Source organism: Trifolium pratense, linkage group LG5, assembly GCF_020283565.1.
Source record: "Trifolium pratense cultivar HEN17-A07 linkage group LG5, ARS_RC_1.1, whole genome shotgun sequence".
Classification (NCBI taxonomy): Eukaryota; Viridiplantae; Streptophyta; class Magnoliopsida; order Fabales; family Fabaceae; genus Trifolium; species Trifolium pratense.
Window position 1 is genome coordinate 27,298,547 of NC_060063.1, and position 22,874 is coordinate 27,321,420.

Sequence of the window (22,874 nt, forward strand, 5' to 3'; positions counted from 1 at the left end):
AAAAAAAAAAAAAAAAAAAAAACTAAAGCTCTTACAAACTATAAAAAATTCTCTTAACCTAATATGAGAAGGAAGTTTCATTGTTTTATTTTTGAACACAAAATATAATTACTATATAGTTTTCATTCTCTCTTCAATCTCAATAATCTTAATCTACAAAACTCACAAGTTAACCTACGCGTGCACAAAAATCTAAGTGCGACAATTGATCAACATTACTAACGAAGTTTGTCCGGTTAATAATGAGTCATATTCCACAAAGATGTAAGTTCAACTCCAATTATCGGCATAAGATCTTCGTCGAAAGATAATCTTTAAATATATTTATCAGCGCTACTTCAACCATTAGACATGCCCTGGGGTGAGCTAGCAACCGAGATCCACCTCACATGAACTGTCTTATAGAGAAATCCACGTCACAATTTATGTCACTAAAAAAATCAAAATCTATTGGGGAATTGACAACTGAATTTGGGCCTGAAATCAACTCACTTGGGCTTAATTCAATGCTGTCCAAATCCAATAGTGACTCACTTGGGCTTAGTTCAATGTTGTCCAAATCCAAAAGTGACAAGCAGAAATTATTTGATTCTGAGAATATATTGTTATTCTCATTTTCCATGAAATTGTTTTTAATCATGGTCTCTAAAAACATGTTATCCTCATTTTCAGATCCTATTGATGGAGAGGAAAAATTGAATGATGGGAATATTTCCTCTTTGTTGTCAAAAGAAAAAGTTTTCTCTTGAGATGGTTGAATTTTCTCTTCTTGTGGTTGAATTTTTTGATTGGGTTGTGATTTATTTTGTCCAAATTTCAACTTTTTTGATGGGTTTGCCTTGTTCAAATTACTAGTTTGGGTGCATGTGTGTCTTCCTTTGTAGGTTATCTCATATACCATTGAATCTTCTTCTGATTTTTGCACTTGTTTAGTAGCTAGACAACCTTGTGAATTTCTATGTGTGCATCTATAATATCCCCTGCATTGCAAATCACTATTTGTTAGATAATAGGAAAATAAATGAGAAAGAAAAAAAAAAATACAAATGAGAAACTGCAAAAGCTAATCTTTCGAGCCTTGTAGTACCTAAATGAGTGACAAACTCTCTTTAAGAGTTTTAAAGTTGCTATATGCCCAAGTTAGGGATTAAACTTAAGACCTTGGTTAAGTTAGAAGAGATATGCGTCATCTCATATAAACGCACATCGATAATTTATATGTTTTTAAGATAGGGTCATGTTAAGCAGTGCACCCGGTGCACTTGTTAAACATATCAAAAATAGAAATAAAACATAAAGTTAATGTTGATAAAAATAATTTTTTACACTTTCAATGCATTGAATGCACGAATTTCAAGAAATAATTTACTTATTTATGTGTTTAACTAGTGCATCGAGTGCACTATTTAACAAACATATATTCCACAAAAATATGATTTCATCTAACATGGTACATCAACTTGATTTTATTTAAGGAAAAAAAGAAAAAGAACATCAACTTGATTGTCACAAAAAATAGTACATCAACTTGATACAATTGTTAAATTTTTTGAATGTCCTTTCTTCTTTAGGACAGCGCACGGATCCTTAGTAATAATAACACATTATTGCACCTACCAGAATTGAACCTTTCTAACTTTGTTCATCCTTTTAAAAACTTTTTGTCTTCTTTTTTTTTTTGGTACATAAAGCATTTTGTTTTTTATCTATTATATATTTGATTTCCTACCCCCAACTTACTTTTAAGATGATTAGTTGGTTGGCCAATGATATTTTAGTGAGAACATAGGGCTACCTTAAGGCCACTTGCAAAAATAAAAACTAGTCCTACATAAAAAAAATCTAGATAGATAAAATAAAACTTTTCTTATCATAAAAACCACATGGAAAACATTACAATTATCCCTTTTAAAAATAGACACCTCAATTAATTGTATGTTTTGATTGGCGATAAATTTGGCATAATTAGGTAAACTTTCACTCAATAAATACTACATTTTAAAAGGGATAGTTCACAAAAAAAAAAATACTACATTTTAAAACTCTGATATATAGTCATTGTAATTTTGTCAAAATTTACTGTCAATTCAAATATCCTCGAAACTTTGATGATTCCGTGAACTATCATGAATTTTTGACAAATACTACATTTTAAAACTCTGATAAATAGATCGTAATTTTGTCAAAATTTACTGTCAATCTAAATATCCTCGAAACATATTTGCACAAAAATAAAAGATAGAAAAGAGATTGTTACCTTGGAAACTTGGCTCCATGAATATCCTTTTGTCCATACTTTCTCCAGCTATAACCATCCTCCACAGTCCCTTCAGGTGCTGTTCCTAAATACACCTTAACTTGTTCTGTCCACTTAGGGTTGGTTTTTCTACATACCACAAATTCAAAAAATCACTTAATGAAAATTATGAAATTATTAACTTTAAAATTTACTCCTAAGGTCAAAAGGAATAAATAATTTTTTTAACTTAAGCCAATACCTTTTCTTTGAAACATGTTTGTGCTTGAAACCTGAATCTTGGACCTCACTTTTGGGACTTCCATTTGAACAATGAGAATCCATCATGTTAACATTGTTTGTCTTAATTTTTCCAACATTACCCTTCACCATTGTTATTGCTTTCTCAATGGACAAAATTATTTTGTCAATTAAGACTCCATTAGCTACATGTGATGATGATGATGATGATGATGTTGAAGATGATGATGGTGATGATGATGGAGAGATTTGATCATAAAGCTTCTTTGTTAGCTCCTCTCCTTGCATTAATTCACCAATGACTCCAATTTCTTCACACTTATTATTTTCTCCCATTTTATGAAAATAAATACACAAAGAAAGTGTTACCCTTTGTTGAAGCTAAGACCAATATATAGTGTTGATCAATTGCAAAAGAACAAAAGATTTACACACTATGCTACAAGTACATGAAAAACAAGGATTTTGGAATTTGTTGGTAAAATAGGACAAGTGGTTAACCTAATGAAATGCCAAATGGATAACTAAAAAAAGTAGATTTTTTTTTTTAGGAAATTGGAGTGTGATTGTTGAGGATGTGTTGATTAGAGGTGAAGATATAAGGCATGTAAGATAGAGTGTGAAAATAGAAAGTTGTATGCTCAAAAATGAAGGTGAGAGGAAGGTGGTATTTATTATGAAGAAAAGAGAAGGAAAAGAGGATGATTAATGTTTTTTCTACAATATGTGGGTCCCTTTTTCTTTAGCCTAAAAGACTATAGTATATTCATATTAATTTCTTGTGTTAGAAATTGAAAAAGTGAAGAATTCATGAAAATTTATTTTGAAATGGGAAGAATCCATGAAATTGATGATGGAATTATTGAATTTTCTAGTTTGAAAATTTAGAAATAATCAATTTTTTGTGTTTGGCCCATTGAATGGGTCAATAAAAGTGGTAAAAGAGGACACATAGTGTTATGTTCTACCATATGAGGGGAGTGAGAAACAACGCGGAAGAAGAGTTGAAAATTCTTGGTTGCATCTCATATATCATATTCATATTATATATTATATATAAAAAAATCCAATATTTGATCTCCCCCCAAACTTTTTGGTTGTGATAATAATTATGATTTTGAATGAATGAGACTAAAAGACAAGGAAAGTGACGAGAATAAGCAACACATTGCTTACGTTGATGTTGATAGTTATAAAAATTTGAAGTAACTAATTAACAAGGCAAAAGTGGGGAGTTATGAGTTCTAGAATTAACTAATATATTCAATAATGTCTTGATCATATTATATTTTGAATATTTAAAAAGCCTCGAGGCATTAAAGTAGTTAGCAAATGTAGTTGACAAATGTATTTATATATTTCTATTGATTAGCATATGAAAAAAATAAATTATTCAAAACGATAAAATTTTGGATGGACACAACAATTTTGTCATACAATTTGTATATACGTATATTATTAAGAATTTATATTGAATGGGATAATTTGAAGATAAGTTCGTAAGTAGGAGTAATTTACTTATAAATCAATTTTTGTAGATTAAGTTAGGCCAATTCAAAATTTTAAGATAATATTAAAATGTCATTCAAGATCCGTTGTCACTTGCTAATAGATTTTGGCTATTATGTCATTCACCATTTATATTTTGGCGCACAAAATTCAATAGTGTTGTGTCTGAGAGTGTGTTAAAAGTCTCACATTAAACGAGAGATGATCTGAAGATGCGTTATAAATTAAGTTAAGCATGTTGGATCATTAATCCAACATTGACCTTATATGTGAATAATTTATAATTATGTATTGTAGACTATCACTTAAGTTGTCAACACAATTATCTCCAATGTTTCTTTATCTGGCAATTTATCTAAAAAAGCTTCTTTCATTTCTATGCAGGAATTCGTCATTTTGAAAGTTTTTAATGTCAATGTTCATCATCCCAATGCACCTCCTCCGCTTTATAATTGGGTTAAATGCAACACAGATGGTTCAGCGCTGGGTAACCCCGGTATTGCTTCTTGTGGGGGTCTTTTTAGAGACTATACTGCTACTTTTCTTGGAGGTTTTTCTATTAATATTGGAAATTCTTACGCCCTCCATGCTGAGCTTATAGGTGTTATGAATGCAATTGAGATCGCTCATTCAAAAGGGTGGAATTATCTTTGGCTTGAATCCGATTCACAATTGGTTAATTTAGCTTTTAAGTCATCCTTCATTGTCCCTTGGAAGCTCCGTAATAGATGGTTCAATTGCTTGGAGTTGACTAAAATCATGCATTTTAGAGTGACTCACATTTATCGAGAAGGGAACTGTTGTGCAGATAAAATGACTGCTTTAGGCATCAATGTTGATGGTTTTTATTGGTGGGATAATGTTCCACCTAGTGTTAAAGGAGATTATATTAGTAATTTAATGGGTCTTCCGTCTTTTAGATTTCATTAAATCCATTGCACTCTTTTTCCCTTATCCTTGGTTTTATCCCTTGGGGTTTTCTAGGAAAGGTTTTTAATGAGGCAGTGACAGGTTCCTTGGGTTTTGGTCTAGTCCCCCCTAGTTTGTCTCTTTTTTCTTTCTTTTTAATAAATTTATTAGGGTGCTGCAAATAATAGGTGATGATTATGGGGTGCTAACATAGTTGGGATGTCATAGTTATCATGTGATGCCTGTGCACGCTAATGTTTTATAAAAAAAAAAAGACTATCACTTAACTTCAGCCCAATTAAAAATGATCTATTGAGGTTTGGCTAAAGTGGGATTATGAGTATCTAATAGGGTGTGTTCTTTAATCTGTAGAAACTAATGGGTAATTCTATTTAATTTAGTGATGGGTTCAAATCAAAATATCAATAGTTAACCCTAATTTGGATTCTCCAAATAAATAGGTTATGGTCCCCAGGTCACACACGATTTCTAGTACTCTTTGTCGACATCGCATTATCACAAAGTTACAACGAGAATAAATAAAAGGTTCTCTCATAAAGAGTGATGTTGATTTGGAAGACCAAACAACAACACTATTCAATCTTCATGAATTCAGGTACGCTTCCGTTTTTTATTATATTATTTCTTGATGATTAACATTAACATGATTGATTCTAGGGTGTAAAGAATTAACTTTAGTTCTGTTTTTTTTTTTATCAAGTAGCATGCTGGCTAAAAAATCCACCTTAAAGGTGACTAAGTGGAGTGTCCGAGGTTCGAATACCCCGGCTCATGCACATATAGTGCGATAATTTTGCCAACTGAGCTAAGCTCACGAGGACGAATTAACTTTAATTTTTTTTTGTTACAAGTCTGTTATGCAATATCTATTTTAATTTGTTAAAAGTCAAAGTATTACTTATTTCAATGCAAATATTTCACTTTTGGATTTCTTAACGTAGTGTCTTGAATGCACATGTTAGCAAGACTCTTTAATATATCACTTCCTACCCAAAATTTTTTTTTTTTTTACAATGGAGCCAAAATGAAAATTGAATGTAGAATCTTATACATTCTATCCAAATCCCTTACCACTAGGTCAAAACTAGTGTCTTTATCGATAATTTTTTAAACAATATTCCAATAATACTTATTTTATAAATTCAACAAAATGCATTTATATAAAAATTACCGTACAAGATGTGTTGCAAATAGAAAGAAACAAAAGTCATCAACAACCAAAATAAGAACAAAATCTTGCAAGTACCGGAGCTAGCCCAAGCAAACAAAACAAAAATCAAACCCCACAAAAATTCCTAAACACTCATTAGGAATTGTACATTGGAATATAATTTATTTATTTTTTAATCAAGGAAACTTTTTATTAATTCAAAAAACAAATCTTTACAAGGTGATCACCTGATCCAACCATCTAAACAGGACAACCAAAACCAAGAGAGAAAATTAAACTAGATAAGCAACTGAGCAATGTGCTCCCTAAGCTTAGGACTTCTCCAGCCTCTATACACTATAGTATTGATAATCTCTTCCTCTATTTTTGTATTATGTACTCTATTGCCAAAGCAAACATCATTCCTATAATTCCATAAGTAGTAAACTGTTTCGGCAGCTGCACTTTTTAGAAGTTGAGCCCTCCACCCTTTCCCTTTACTAAGTCTTGTGATCCACCTCAATTCATCATTCCATTTCATAGGGATATGATCTATCTGCAGCCATCTAAGGACCCTTTGCCAAATAACCTTCAACTCGTCGCAACCAAAGAGCAAGTGATTAATAGTTTCCTCCCGGTGACAGAAGCAACAATGCACATCAACTATCAAACCGAATTTATGGAGCCTATCTTTTGTTGCCAATCTGCAATGACATGCCAGCCAGAAAATAAACAAAGCTCTAGGACGAGCCATGTTTTGAAACAGAGTTTGTCTCCAATATACAACAGGATATTCCTCCTTCAATAAAAGATAAACTTTCTTTTGGATAGTCTTACCCGTCATGTTGAGCCAACCTGGTATCTGTAGGAGAGACTCCCTTTGTTTAAGGATTGCCTTAAGAATCCAAGAACATGTCTGCTTCACAGGCATATTCATCAATTCGTCCTGTTTAATATGATAGCTATGGATCCAAAAGAGATAAAATAATTATTTATCGTTAACGTGTGACCTTGTGTTTTGAATAAAATAAATTTTTTACTTCTAAAGAGATAAAATGTAAATTTTTTATACAAAATTATTATTTATAGTACACTAACAAGTGCCTTTAGAGCACATATATATTAATTTTTCCCTAATTCATATGCGGACACAATCATTATATAGAAAAGTACATATTATTTAATTATTTAAATGATACACATTATTTAATTATTTTTTTAAGTATGTGTGTTTTATAATTTTAGGTTTGTCCTTATTAAATGGGAGCAGTGTTATTAGGTGGCGCCTTATTCAAGAGATACGTCGATTATTAGCTTTGGATTGGGAAATCAAAGTGTGTCATTCCTATCTTGAAGCAAATGTTTTTGCGGATGCACTTGTGAACATGGGTTGTGAGCATGGTCCGGAACTTAGGTTGTACGATCTTTGTCCTCCTAGATTGAGCTCGTTGTTACTAGCTTATGTAATGGGGATTGCAACCCTAGAATTTAGTTCTCTCCTTTTTTGGGCTTAGACCCCTGTAACCAAAAAATAAATAGATAAATCAATTTAAGAGTATTTATTAATTTTATGTCAATGGAATAGAAACACAAGCAAACATACTAATATACTACCAAAACCACTGGTCTCTATACCGTTGTTTGTTTTATTCTTTTGTGACGGCTAAAGTACAATCAATTTGCTCAATATACTAGTACTATATACAAGTTCAGTTTGCTCAAGTGGTGAAGATGAAAGGACAGAATTAAATGCCATTTTATGTCGATTCAATTTCTTCTAAAAATGGCATTAGTTAAACACTTCCTTCATGTTGACTCCCCGTCTCTACACATCAATCAGCCTATCTTTCATTTGCACTCGCGCGGACTGGCTTGTCGGACAAGAGCCTCCCTACGAGACACAAATTGAGATCATCGAGCTCTTTTTACTTGTTGTCTTCCTCGAGCTCAATCCCATCAACACCATCTCCTTCGTTTAACATGGTGATTGAGTAGAACGGCGGAAACCTGTAAATAAATTGGATCGAAAGATCTCTCGTGTGGCGGGAGAGAGATTAAACGCACTCTCAGTGATATGGAGATTAAACAAATCCCTAGTGGAAAAAAAAAATCCTATTATGTTGGAGTAGTTCTTAAAAATAATATTTTTAATCCTCTTGTTTTTTTTTTTTTTATAATTTGTTTTTCAAGATGTGAGTTGTTGGAGTTTTATCTCCTATTTTACCAATCCATCATTTTTTTCGAATGGCAATACAAAGAGGTTACAAAGCACAAGAGAGAAACAATACAAAGAGGAGAGCTATAAGTATATACTTACAAAATTATGAGAAGAAAAAACAAAAACAGATAGCTACAAATATAACATAGGCGCAACCATAAAACACCAATCCACACAAATCATGAACTAACCATCTAGTAAGAGAGAAAATAAAAGGACAAGAGAAGAAGTAATTAAGAGGAGTAACCCACCCACCGAGCAGAGACATCCGCACCTAGCACCAACACCCCACCAATTTGTATCGGCTCTAGCACATGACAAGTTGTTCCTCTCACTCATAGAAAAAGCAGGTTTACAATGTTTTTGGCTAAAAATCACTTTTAAGATAAAAGTTTCATCTTCTCAACCAAAATAGTTCCCCTCGTAAAAATTAGATCGCGCAATTGATGTGAGATTTCTTAACACATCCCCTCGCGCCAAACGTTATGGGCTTAAGGCACGGATATGAATGGTGGATGGTCCGATCATAACTTGATAGCAAGCGGCCCAACAGATCGTGGATGAGGCTCTAATACCATCTTAAAATTAAGTATTAGGCATAACACATTCTTACAAAATCAGCTTGTAATGTGAGGATTGCCTCTAGTTTATAAACGCATGTTCATGTCATCTCGCAATCGATGTGAGACTTCTTAATATATAGTAACCGTAAATATGAACTTTTGTTAGGTGATACAGAACGAATCAGAATTTGATTTTTTTTTTTAATTAAAAAATTGGGTTCCTAAAGGAAGAGGGTCTCAATAATTCAAAGTTTGACCGTGAGATAAGTAAATTCTAGCTAAAAATTATTGATATGGAGATTAAACAAATCCCTAGTGTGTCAAATTAAATTACTCTACTTCGAGGGCAGAGAATACTCCTAAGAAGAAGATAAAAAGAAAAGACTAATTTCTCATTTTGCATAATGATTGAATTAGTCGATACAAAGTTTATATATGAATTTCTATAACAAATTACTAGTAACCAAATAATAATAAAATGCTAACAAACTTATTCTAGAAGGTGGATTTGGGCTTGACACTAATTTGGGACTCTATGATCATAACATGTCACTAGCGTCACCCAAAAACCGAAGCTACTAGCGTCTGCCTCATATACGTGTCACTAGCTTCCGCTTAGCATCTAACGGGACGGACGCCAAATAGCGTCTGCGGGACGCAACTGTCTAGCTTCGGGCATTTAAGTTTCTGCCACGATGTAGAAGCTAAGCTGACGCTAAGTACCTCGTAGCGTCCGTTTTTTGCCATTTAGCGTCTCTTTTTGGCCGACGCTCCAGAGCAGTTTTCTTGTAGTGATCTTTGAAACAAATGTTTTTACGTGGGAAACAATTTATGGTTTCGAAAGGCTAAACATCTCTGAAAGAAATGTTTTTACGTGGGAGTATAACATTTCTAAAGAATAATTCGCCAATTTCTAACAATATATAATATACCCCAACTTCTTATATACAAAAGTAAATAAATAAATAATGGTAGGGCCAAGTACTCTTTCAGGTTATCTCGCAATTGATGTGAGATTTCTTAACACATCCCCTCGCGCCAAACGTTATGGGCTTAAGGCACGGATATGAATGGTGGATGGTCCGATCAGAACTTGATAGCAAGCGGCCCAACAGATCGTGGATGAGGCTCTAATACCATCTTAAAATTAAGTATTAGGCATAACACATTCTTACAAAATCAGCTTGTAATGTGAGGATTGCCTCTAGTTTATAAACGCATGTTCATGTCATCTCGCAATCGATGTGAGACTTCTTAATATATAGTAACCGTAAATATGAACTTTTGTTAGGTGATACAAAACGAATCAGAATTTGATTTTTTTTTTTAATTAAAAAATTGGGTTCCTAAAGGAAGAGGGTCTCAATAATTCAAAGTTTGACCGTGAGATAAGTAAATTCTAGCTAAAAATTATTGATTTTAATCTTGGACTAGATCAAAAGAAGAAGTGTATTTTTTGGGATCGATCATAGTGGACAAACTCACAAGACGTGAGGACCGGATGTAACCCATCATCAAGGGTGAATTGTTTGTGTTCTCTCTCTCTTTTAATTTACGCAACACCATACACACAACTCACTTTTATTTGTGTGCATTGTACATTGGAATTTAATTATTTATCGTTAACGGGTGACCTTGTGTTTTGAATAAAATAAATTTTTTACTTCTAAAAAGATAAAATGTAAATTTTTTATACAAAATTACTATTTATAGTAGACTAACAAGTGCCTTTAGAGCACATATATATTAATTTTTCCCTAATTCATATAGAAAAATACATATTATTTAATTATTTAAATAATACACATTATTTAATTATTTTTTTAAGTACGTGTGTTTTATAATTTTAGGTTTGTCCTTATTAAAGTGCAGGTTGATTCAAGTGTTGTAGCTCATAAATGGGAGCAGTGTTATTGGGTGGTGCCTTATACAAGTGTTATTAGCTTTGGATTGGGAAATCAAAATGTGTCATTCCTATCTCGAAGCAAATGTTTGTGCGGATGCACTTGCGAACATGGGTTGTGAACATGGTCCGGAACTTAGGTTGTATGATCTTTGTCCTCCTAGATTGAGCTCGTTATTACTAGCTTATGTAATGAGAATTGCAACCCCTAGAATTTAGTTCTCTCCTTTTTTAGGCTTAGAACCCTGTAACCAAAAAATAAATAAATAGATCAATTTTAGAGTATTTATTAATTTTATGTCAATGGAATAGAAACACAAGCAAACATCATACTACTATACTACCAAAACCACTGGCCTCTATACCGTTGTTTGTTTTATTCTTTTGTGACGGCTAAAGTACAATCAATATACTAGTACTATATACAAGTTCAGTTTGCTCAAGTGGTGAAAATGAAAGGACAGAATTAAATGCCATTTTATGTCAATTCAATTTCTTCTAAAAATGGCATTAGTTAAACACTTCCTTCATGTTGACTCCCCTGCTTGGTCTCTACACATCAATCAGCCTATCTTTCATTTGCACTCGCGCGGACTGGCTTGTCGGACAAGAGCCTCCCTACGAGACACAAATTGAGATCATCGAGCTCTTCTTACTCATTGTCTTCCTCGAGCTCAATGCCATCAACACTATCTCCTTCGTTTAACATGGTGATTGAGTAGAACGGCGGAAACCTGTAAAGAAATTGGATCGAAAGAACTCTCGTGTGGCCGGAGAAAGATTAAACGCACTCTCAGTGATATGGAGATTAAACAAAACCCTAGTGGAAAAAAAAATCCTATCATGTTGGAGTAGTTCTTAAAAATAATATTTTTAATACTCTTGTTTTTTTTTTTTTTATAATTTGTTTTCCAAGATGTGAGTTGTTGGAGTTTTATTTCCTATTTTACCAATCCATCATTTTTTTCGAATGGCAATACAAAGAGGTTACAAAGCACAAGAGAGAAACAATACAAAGAGGAGAGCTATAAGTATATACTTACAAAATTATGAGAAGAAAAAACAAAAACGGATAGCTACAAATAAAACATAGGCGCAACCATAAAACACCAATCCACTCAAATCATGAACCAACCATCTAGTAAGAAAATAAAAGGACAAGGGAAGAAGTAAGAGGAGTAACCCACCCACCGAGCAGAGAGATCCGCACCTAGCACCAACACCCCACCAATTTCTATCGGCTCTAGCACATGACAAGTTGTGCCTCTCACTCAGAAAAAGCAGGCTTACAATGTTTTTGGCTAAAAATCACTTCTAAGATAAAAGTTTCATCTTCTCAACAAAAATAGTTCCCCTCGTAAAAATTAGATCATTTCGAGAGCAGAGAAGACTCCTAAGAAGAAGATAAAAAAAAGACTAATTTCTCATTTTGCATAATGATTGAATTAGTCGATACAAAGTTTATATATGGATTTCTAGTACAAATTACTAGTAATTAAATAATAATAATTTTTTTTTTATTTTTATTTATTTATTTTTTTTGAAAACTTGGTATCCGGCCTTAGGACCGACTAATCCAAGGGGACCAATCCCACTGCCCACTTGCGGGGGCCCCATTTAAAGCCAGAGTTTTTTTTTGCTCTGTATGGACTTAGCCCACCGAAATTGGCACCAGTGGGAATCGAACCTGAGACCTTGAGAGGAGCATACTCCAAGGGCCCAAGCCAACACCACTCGACCAACCCCAAGTGGGTTAATTAAATAATAATAATAAAATGCTAACAAACTTATTCTAGAAGGTGGATTTGGGCTTGACACTAATTTGGGACTCTGATCATAACATGTTTCAACTTTCAAGTATCGAAAGGCTAAACATCTTTGAAACAAATGTTTTTACGTGGGAAACAATTTATGGTTTCGAAAGGCTAAACATCTCTGAAAGAAATGTTTTTACGTGGGAGTATAACATTTCTAAAGAATAATTCTCCAATTTCTAACAATATATAATATACCTCAACTTCTTATATACAAAAATAAATAAATAAATAAATAAATAATGGTAGGGCCAAGTATTCTAGTTTATTAACACATGTTTAGACTATCTCGCAATAGATGTGAGACTTTTTAACACATCCCCACGCGCCAAACGTTATGGGCTTGAGGCGCGGATATGAATGGTGGATGGTCCGATCAGAACTTGATAGCAGGCGGCCCGGCAGATCGTGGATGAGGGTCTAATACCATCTTAAAATTAAGTATTAGGCATAACACATTCTTACAAAATCAGCTTGTAATTTGAGGATTGCCTCTAGTTTATAAACGCATGTTCATGTCATCTCGCAATCGATGTGAGACTTCTTAATATATACCGAAAATATGAACTTTTTTTAATTAAAAAATTGGGTTCCTAAAGGAAGAGGGTTTCGATAATTCAACGTTTGACCGTGAGATAAGTAAATTCTAGCTAAAAATTATTCTCACCCCACGTTCTTCCATACGATTGGTTACCTTTGAAGAGCAAGAGTGACACCTTGTAAAGTCTGTAAAACTAAGGTAGATCAAACTTGTAGGGCTTGGAGGTTTTAATCTTGGACTAGATCAAAAGAAAAAGTGTATTTTTTGGGATCGATCATATTGAACAAACTCACAAGGCGTGAGGACCGGATGTAACCCAACATTAAGGGTGAATTGTTTGTGTTCTCTCTCTCTCTCTCTCTCTCTCTCTCTCTCTCTCTCTCTCTCTCTCTCTCTTTTAATTTACGCAGACACCATACACACAACTCACTTTTATTTGTGTGCATTTACTTAAGAGACCGTTCTGAGAACGTTCTCATGTTTTATCTTATCTCCTTACTAACAAGAATATTCCGAGAACAAACTAACAATTGTTCTTGAAGTTTGGTTGTTACGTTTTTGATAGATAAATTTATAAGGGTTCACAATTCAAACTCTCGTTTTTTGTGAAAGAACTTTGCTACTTCAAACCGAACCAAACCAATTAATTTGATTCGATTTTATTTTTAAAAAACACCAAAAATTGAACCAATTGAGAGTTCATCAGTTCAGACACTTTTTTGTCCAAAGCCCGATTTAAAGTGGTCTAATTATACCCTTAGCTATAAGAGTAAATATTGACATGCAACTTAATTTCTCCAATTGCATATCTGTTGTTATATTTATGTAAGATTCTCTCGTAAAATTTTACCGTCTGTTTAATAAAGTTAATTAATTAACTTCAGAATATAAGGATATCAACAATCAGATAAATTCTTAGGTATCCTCACCTAAAACATTAATAATTAGACACAATCAATCATATTATTACAACTCATTATTATATTAAATAATTACAAATATTTAATAGTGTAGTAATTAACAAAACCAAATCTCTTTAACCAAAAAAATAAATTAACAAAACAAAATCTCTGTAAATAAGGAAAGGAAAAAAAAAATACATGTGCACTTTATAATTTATTTTCACACGCTCTTTTTTTTTTCATACTAAGCTTTCTTTTTATTTTTTAATTTTTTTTACTAATTGAAACTTGTATATATATTAGTAATAAGCTACTAATTCAATTAGTTTATATTTTATTATTTTTTTTTATTTTATTCCTGTTATCTTACTTGAAAATAACTAAATACTACTATTAATTAAACATTTTTTATGGCACTTTATATTAATAAGATAATTCAACCGTTTATTTAACTACATAATACAAATTGAATTATCTAGCTTATCGGCTATAAGTTACTCCCTCACTCCCAAAATATAAGCAAAAGTTGGTCAACAAAAGTGAATGTATTTAGTCCAAATTCTTAACCAAATACTACTCCATCCCAAAATATAAGCAAAAGGAGGTCAACAAAAGTGAATGTATCTGGACTAAATTTTAAACCAAATACATCAACTTTCATTGACCAATTTTTGCTTATATTTTGGGACGGAGGGAGTACATCAAGTTTCTTTGACTCATTTTTGCTTATATTTTGGGACGGAGGGAGTACCTTATAATTTATACAATATAAGTTGGTTTATCAACTATCCACTATTTTTTTATCCAACAAATTCCTAATAGTTTGGACAGTCCCTAAGTTTTCAAAAAGTACAAAAATAATAATAAATAAAAATAAGGTATATTCTTTGATACACAACTTGTATTATTGGTTACCGCTATTCCATATGCAAAATTCTTTGAAATATGATAAGTTAGTATCAAAATATGATAAGACATTATACTTAACAGGTATTGAACAATGTATCGATCATCGAAGTGTTCACATTAAAATAATTGAAACAAAGAATTTAAAAACAAAAAGAGAGAGCTTAGTTGGAGAAAAAAAAAGAGCAATTAGAAAGAAAAAAATAATAAAGTGCACAACACATGTTTTTTGATATAACTCATTTTTTTTCCATTCCTTATTTATAGAGATTTGGTTTTAATTATTTGTAATTATTTAATATAATAATGAGTTGTAATTATGTGATTGGTTGTGCCTAATCATTAATGTTTAGGTGATGACTCACATAAGAATTTCTCCAACAATCAACTATTACACCTTGTATCTCCCAGGTAGTTTTCTATTTCGAAGCTCCTCTCTTCTTTCTTTGTAGCCGCCGCACCAACATACCCTAATTTTTTGTTCGATTCTTTTGTCTTGTTCATCAATATATAAGAGGGGTGATTTAGGGTTAATTTTGATCCGAAATCACCCCTCTTGATCGTTTTTATTTTGTTTTCTATTTAAATAAGTGATTTCCACATAGTTTTAATATGTTTCATTTGAGTTTTCTTCTTTGTGATTTTTTATTTGGTGTTGTTTTAATCCCGTCTTAGTGCGGAGTTGTTTATTTTGATATTTCGTCTTGATACGGTGTTTGTTGTGATTTCCCGTCTTAGTACGGTGTTTATTTTGTTCAGATTTGCTACGATCGATATTCAGTGCAGATTCAATGATTATAGTATCATCAACGTTGCAGATCCGGAGACACGATTATTCCGGACATTTGAATTTTGTCATATCAATTTTAGGCTACATTGGGCCATTTTATGCTATTAACTCGGATGTTATTCTACAAATTTGAATAAATGAATATCATTATGTTTTAGTAAAAAAAAAAAAAAACTATTTTTATCTTGATAATAGAATAATAATTTTATCCCATGATCACTTAGCTCAGTTGGTAGCACATTGTATTATATATGTAGGGAGACGATGTTCGAAATCCGATCATCCCACTAACACATTTGAAATTTCTAGCCACTAGGCTATTTGAAAAACAAAATGGAAAAAAAAAACATACATATATATACAAAAATTATTGTAAAACTGGGCTTAGTCCCTCTATGATATAAGAAGGAGTTGATGCTTTTTAAGGTTGATTTTGAAAAGGTCTATGATTCGGAGGATTGGGGTTATTTGGACGCTGTTATGGGGAAAATGGGTTTTCCAACTCTATGGAGGAAGTGGATTAAGGAATGCATCTGTACGGCTACAGCGTCTTTTTTGGTCAATGGGAGTCCAACGGATGAATTTCCTTTTTAGAGGGGTTTAAGACAAGGGGATCCGCTATCCCCTTTCCTTTTTATGTTGGCTGCTGAGGGCTTACACGTGTTGAAGGAGGCCATGGTGGAACGTAATTTGTTCACGGGGTACAGTGTTGGTAGCATAGTCCTAGTGTCTGTTTCGCATCTTCAGTTTGCTGATGATACGCTCTTGATGGGAACTAAAAGCTGGGCGAATGTTCATGCTTTGCGGGTTGTCCCTGTGTTGTTTGAGACTATGTCGGGTCTGAAAGTTAATTTCAACAAGAGTATGCTGGTTGGGGTTAATATACCTGCTACTTGGCTAGGTGAGGCGGCGTCAGCTTTGAGCTGTAGAGTGGGAAAGATTCCTTTCCTTTATCTAGGTCTTTCCATCAAGGGTGATCCGAGGCGTTTGGGTTTTTGGGAACCGGTTTTGGATCTTTTAAAAAATTGTTTATGTTGGGTTTTTGTATGTTGGCTACATTTTGCAAAAACATCTTTTAGCCAAGTGTTGAGACATATGTGCATACATCTTGTGTTGAGACAAATGTACGTACACATTGGAACAACACCTGTGTGACTGACAGCGCGCCAGCTAGCGTTTTTATTTTTTACTCAATCTTTCAAAGATTTGATTGAAGAATTGTTTCGTGCTTTCTTACACAACAAGGCGCACGTGGTCAATGTGTTTCTGAAGGCAACCGAACCCTAGTTCTATTTTATAAAGGAATAATAATTTTAGAAAATATATTTATGTGATTCAAAAATATAACTATTAATTTCGAAAATATGTCTGCTGCTGCCGCAATTCTAGAAGCCCTAATTTCGTCTTGAAGCCCAAGCTGCTCTACTACTATAAATACGAAGACAAGCATAAGGTTTCAAGCATCTAAAACTGAGTTCTTACAAAGCGTGTGTCTTAGGGTTTTAGAGTGTCTATTGTGAGCCTTTCTTGTATCTCATTGATGCAAGCTTAGAACCTGTGTTTTATTGAGTTGTAATTGTGAACTTCTCCTAAGCTTTGAAGTACAGAGATAGTTCTAGTGTTATGTGTGATTTGCTCATAAGCTTTTAAGCAAGAGTGAATCTTAGTTTCATAGGAGTGTGTCTCCACCATTAGTGTTCATTGAGTTGATAACAACGCTGAGTGTGTTGTTAAGGTGGGAATTGGGACGGGGTCTCATATCTATGAGTTCCAAGGTAGAAGTTACATTGGGTAGTGATTAAGTGAGAAGTTGTAAACGAGTGAGTTTAACTTCGAAGTAATACTGTTGATAGTGGACTTCATTCTTGGATTGGTATCCCCAGAGTAGGTGACGTTGCACTGAACTGGGTTATAACAACACTCTTGTGTTATTTATTTTACTGTCTTTATTATTTGTGCTATGTGTAAAGACAAGTGTCGACACACTTTGATCAACACCTGTCTACTGTGTGCCAGGAATTTCAGTTTATCTGGATGGAAGAGTCTCTTCCTTTCTTTTGGTGGTCGTTTGGTTCTTCTTAAGTCCGTTTTGACCTATTTGTCTGTCTATGCTCTTTCCTTCTTCAAAGCTCCCTCAGGTACTATTTCCTCTATTGAATCTATTTTAATTAAATTTTTTTGGGGAGGGAGGACTTTAGGAAGATTTCTTGGATTAATTGGAAAACTATTTGTTTACGAAAGGAGTATGGGGGTTTGGGGATTAGGCGGTTGAGGGAGTTTAACTTACCTCTGTTAGGAAAGTGGTGTTGGAGGATGCTGATGGATAGAGAGGGTTTGTGGTTTCGAGTGTTGGCAGCTAGATATGGGGTAGAGAGAGGGAGATTGCGAGGGGGTGGGTTGAGAGGGTCCGCATGGTGGTGGGAGTTAGAGCGTATCCGGGATGGTGGCGGTGATGGTGGGGTAGGGTGGTTCGGGGAGCAGGTTACGAAAAAGGTGGGGGATGGGTCTAATACTTTCTTTTGGTCGAGACCCCTTTGTGTGAGCGTTTTGGGAGGCTGTTTGACTTTGCAGAGAACAAATCGGCGTCAGTAGCTGAGATGTACTCTTTAGGGTGGGGGGCAGGTGGTGAGGTGTGGGTGTGGCGGCGTCAGTTGAGGACGTGGGAGGAGGAGATGCTAGGGGAGTGTCAAACTTTACTTTTTCAGATCTCCTTGTAGGATCATACTCCAGATAGATGGCAGTGGCAGCCAGACCTGGATACAGGCCAGTCTGTGGTGCATACCAGTTATTGACGGCTCAGGATGCAGTTACTTTGGATGTTACGGCAGGTCTTATTTGGCACTCTCAGGTTCCTTTGAAGGTCTCTATTCTCGCGTGGCGTCTCTTGCGGGATAGGTTACCTACCAAAGCAAATCTGGTATCTCGTGGCATTTTATCTCAGGAGGCTTATTATTGTGATTCTGGATGTGGCGAGATCGAGACGGCTCAGCATGTGTTTCTATCTTGCAGCACTTTTGGTTCTCTTTGGTCTCTTGCCAGCTCGTGGATTGGCTCCCCTTTGGTGCCTGTTTAGGCTATTTCAGATCACTTTGTTCAGTTTTCTAGTTCAGCTGGGGGTTCACTTTAGTTTTGAACTGCCATATGTGGTGGTCTAGTCCTATGCTTTGTTTGGGCCTATGGTTTTGGTTATTTGTATTTTGCACCCTCTTGTAACTTTCTAGTCTCCCTTAGCATATTTTGTGCTGAGGAGATTTTTTTTTTTCTATATATGCATATCTCATTTTGCCTTGTTCAAAAAAAAAAATAATTGCAAAACATTTTTATTTTTTTTTTTAATTTAATGTTTCTATCTAGGGTCCTATATTAGAAAGTTTAGAAACTGGTAATATTCAAGTTATGATCAATAGCAAAAGAGACACTTTAATCTCTCTAATCACTTTCTACAAAGCATATAACACGTGGTAGCTAGTTTTCATTGAAAATTTTCGAGTCCTATACAGTTAATCATGTATAGGTCTATGTTCCTGGTTTATGTACTCTCTCCGTTTCAAAATATAAGTAAAAGAGAGTCAAAAAAATTTGATGTATTTGGTTAACGATCTGGACTAAATATATTCACTTTTATTGACCAACTTTTGTTTATATTTTGAAACGAATGGAGTATATATAGATTTTTTTAATAATAATATGAGCTATATGTGAAGGACGGGAAATAATAAAATTTTATATTTATCTCTATCTTAATATTTAGATGCTCTTAATTTATTTAAAAAAAAAAAAAACAGTTAATCATGTATTCTTTAATTGCAATTTCTCGTTACAAGTTTGGCAAAGAATGTGTAGGTGGATGCAAGTCGATTTTATTCCTTTTAAGAAAAGGTGGAGAAACTTCAATTCTTTTGATTCGGTGGTGAAAAAAACAAGAGAAAATTCGTCATTTAATTTTATTTGCTGCCACCTGGACTGGAGCATTTGTCGTATGAGATAGAAACTATATCATGTTTAGGGGACTTTTAGCCAATTTATCTAGTCTTTTGATCAAATTATTTTCATTTCTTAGTTTTGGATCATATAGGTCGTATTCGATGTAATTTTTCTCTTTATTTTTTTATTGGTGTAATAACTCTTTAGATTATTTTCATTGAGTATTTTTTGAATTGTAACAATTGAGATATTATAAAATAATATGAGACATTTTCTGATATTCTAACAATTACACCTTATTATACTTTTTATAATTCAATTTTACTTATTAAAAAAAAACAATAATAATAATTGATTCAATGAGCTCAAAAATAGGACTGGAAATTTTTCCATGAAATTACCATGCTATATGCTTCTATGAAATTACCATGCTATATATATCCCTCTAATCACTTTTACTCATAATGATGAAACCGTGTACGCTTTGGTCCTTCACACATATTGCATGTTAGCTTCATTCATGTTTCAATCAATATTATGAATTTTATTTTTTATAGATTTTGTTTGTTTGTAGGGTAAAATGGGAGGAAAGTTATGGGAATCTAAAACTTTAGTAAAGGATTAGGTACGCAGAGATCCCACACAAGTAGCCACTTGTCGAACATATGTGAATAAGATGCCTCAATTCAAAATAGTACTCATCAGATCATTTTGCAAAATTTTGTTGTCTCATTTTATAAGAACATTTTCAAAGTTCAAAGTGTATTAATTAAATTTTCATAAGAATATCTCTAATTAAATGAAGAAAAGTAAAATATCATTATTTCTCTCTCTTAATAACATGAAGGGTAATTTTGAAAAGAGAATATATATTATTGGCAAATTTAATACAAAAACTATTTTTCTTATTTGTTCTGCATTTGGTTGTTGGACTTTTTTTTGCAACATGCTTTAGTTATTTTTTTAAAATGAATAAATTTTGTTGATTCTTATGAAATTAATTAGTTAAATTAAGAATAAAATCGTCAAAACAATTAATTGTAAATAAATTTAATATCATAAACAACTTTCAATGATTAAATGAGAATTATTTACTTAAATATCTTTATTAATAGTGGTTAGTAAAGTAGTTATATGTGTTGTCCCTGTGAGTTTAGATCAATTGGTAGAAACATCGCACTATAAGTGGAAAACATGTTGATTTGAATTAAGTTATCCATAAATATGAGGGGTGATTGGTACCACATGCATATAGATTGGTCTAGGAGCATTACATGACTAAATGACATTAGAATCATTTAGGGATCTATGTGCTTCTAGTTGTTATGTGTTATGTGACATTCAACGATTTATGTCATTTGTTGATGATTGGTGAGTAATTGGTTATTAATTAGTTGATTTATATGTCCGAATATATATTGCTGATGGTGTGATGATATTTGTAATGCTATAATTTAATTTATGTTATTTGCAATGTTGATAATTATCTAACTATGGTGAGTTATTTTGATACATGTCTGAGTATGACTGGTCTAAGTTGTGTTTATGCAACTGTATTTATTTATGAGTGTCTGATTATGCTTTATTTCAGTCACTATCTTGAATTGGTTTCTCACTCTCTGTTTTGTGTATGTGCTGGGCTCTTTGGAGCTCAAAAGTTAAGGATCCTGATGATCAGGAGTAGTTGCTTGTTAGATTATTTATCGTGGAGGAGTGTGACTTGATCTTACTCTAGTTTAGCTTGTTATTTACTTTTTGGGTTGTAATAACTTAGAGAGTCGTTATGTTACGGTAAGTCGGTAACACTAGGTTGGGGAGTGACTTTTGTTATAGTATTTTGTGTTTACTTTAGACCTTGCTAGTATGTTTCTATTGTTGGAGTTGATGTTGAGATATACTTATTATATGATAGAACAATAGTTTGTTGTCTATCTCCCAGTCTCGATGCATCCCCCGACCGTACCGCATAAGCGTAAGAATCCTTCATATTCTCACGGGAATGGTGTGATTGTTGTCGGCCATTTGTTGATGAATAGCGTGGTCTGTTATGCACGTAATGGTTGTTTACATGCTTCTCCTTTCTCTCTGCGTTCCTGTCTTCACCACTATTGTTCCCTTCCGGTCGGTGAAACCTTGATAAGTTAACTGAGATTTTGACTCTCCCAATTAAAATATTGTCCATGTCAATTTCAAGCTTGCGTGGGTCAGCCACTCGATCAAACCGTGCGAATCCGAACCTTCTACCTCCCTTGTCTCGCTTTGCTGGTATAACCACCTCTGCGATGTCCCCGTAAGAAAGAAAGGCATTGAAACAAGTCTTTGCCCTGACGTTATCTGGGAAGTCGGTAAAGAAATACGTCGTAAGCAATTTGATGTTCTCCTTATTAAAGCCCCTTGCCGTTGCTATATCAAAATTGTGATTTCTGTTGTTATCTCTTTGATGTCGTTGTCTACCTCTAACAGTATGCCATCCGTTATTATCTTCCTCATATCCTTCAGAAAAGAAGCTTTCGCCGTTCAATTGCTTCGCCAAAACTGGTCCCTAACCGAGGGTAACTCCGTTGCCGGAGAAACCGGGCTAGGACTTTAAACTCTTGTTTGGCTAGTCAATCAACGTTGAAAACTGTGAGAGAAGAGGGAGAAGACATATCAGGAGTTAAAAACTCGGATTCACGGAATTCTAGTTTCAATGGCAAAACAAAGTATGATCTGCCTCGTTAAAAAACCTTCCTAGTAAAACCCAGTGGGATAAAACCTATAGAAGGGAAAAAGAGTACAGATCAATAAACAAAAACCTGTTCCACCATTCTAGAATGATCGAGAACTCATGATGTTGTTGTAAATTGCACTGACATGGTTGAGGAATTTTATCGAACAGTATATGTGCAATATACTTTACACCTTTTGCAAACTTTGGTTACACGATCGTTCCCGAGCCTTGTTGAAACAGGAAAGGAGTAGAGAAAAGGGAATGAATTGAAGATACGGTGGATTGGATTAGACAAATTTTGAGAATTTGGAGGTCCTGGATTGTGAAAATTAGTTTTAGGTGACTTTCCCGTTCACATGATTTTTTGACGGGGATGATGTGTTGAAGAAATTGAATCATGTATATGATGGTGGCATAGATGAAGAAATCAATAAGTATGAGCAACTATCAAACCTTCAAGCAATTCTCCTTCTCGTTGTGATTGATTTTGAAGAAGGTGAATTTCCAGTTCTCTGTA

The 22,874-nt window shown here is 33.7% G+C and overlaps 1 protein-coding gene across 1 annotated transcript; it reads right to left on the reverse strand.

The window, feature by feature from the left end:
• Nucleotides 1-64: 64 nt before the first annotated feature.
• LOC123884973 (probable WRKY transcription factor 46) lies at nt 65-3,353 on the reverse strand. Its single transcript, XM_045934212.1, has 3 exons — nt 2,499-3,353; nt 2,258-2,386; nt 65-980 (listed from the first exon to the last, which is right to left on the reverse strand). Exons 1-3 carry the CDS (start codon nt 2,831-2,833, stop codon nt 386-388), a joined length of 1,059 nt encoding a protein of 352 aa, XP_045790168.1. The 5' UTR covers nt 2,834-3,353; the 3' UTR covers nt 65-385.
• Between the last annotated feature and the right edge of the window lie 19,521 nt (nt 3,354-22,874).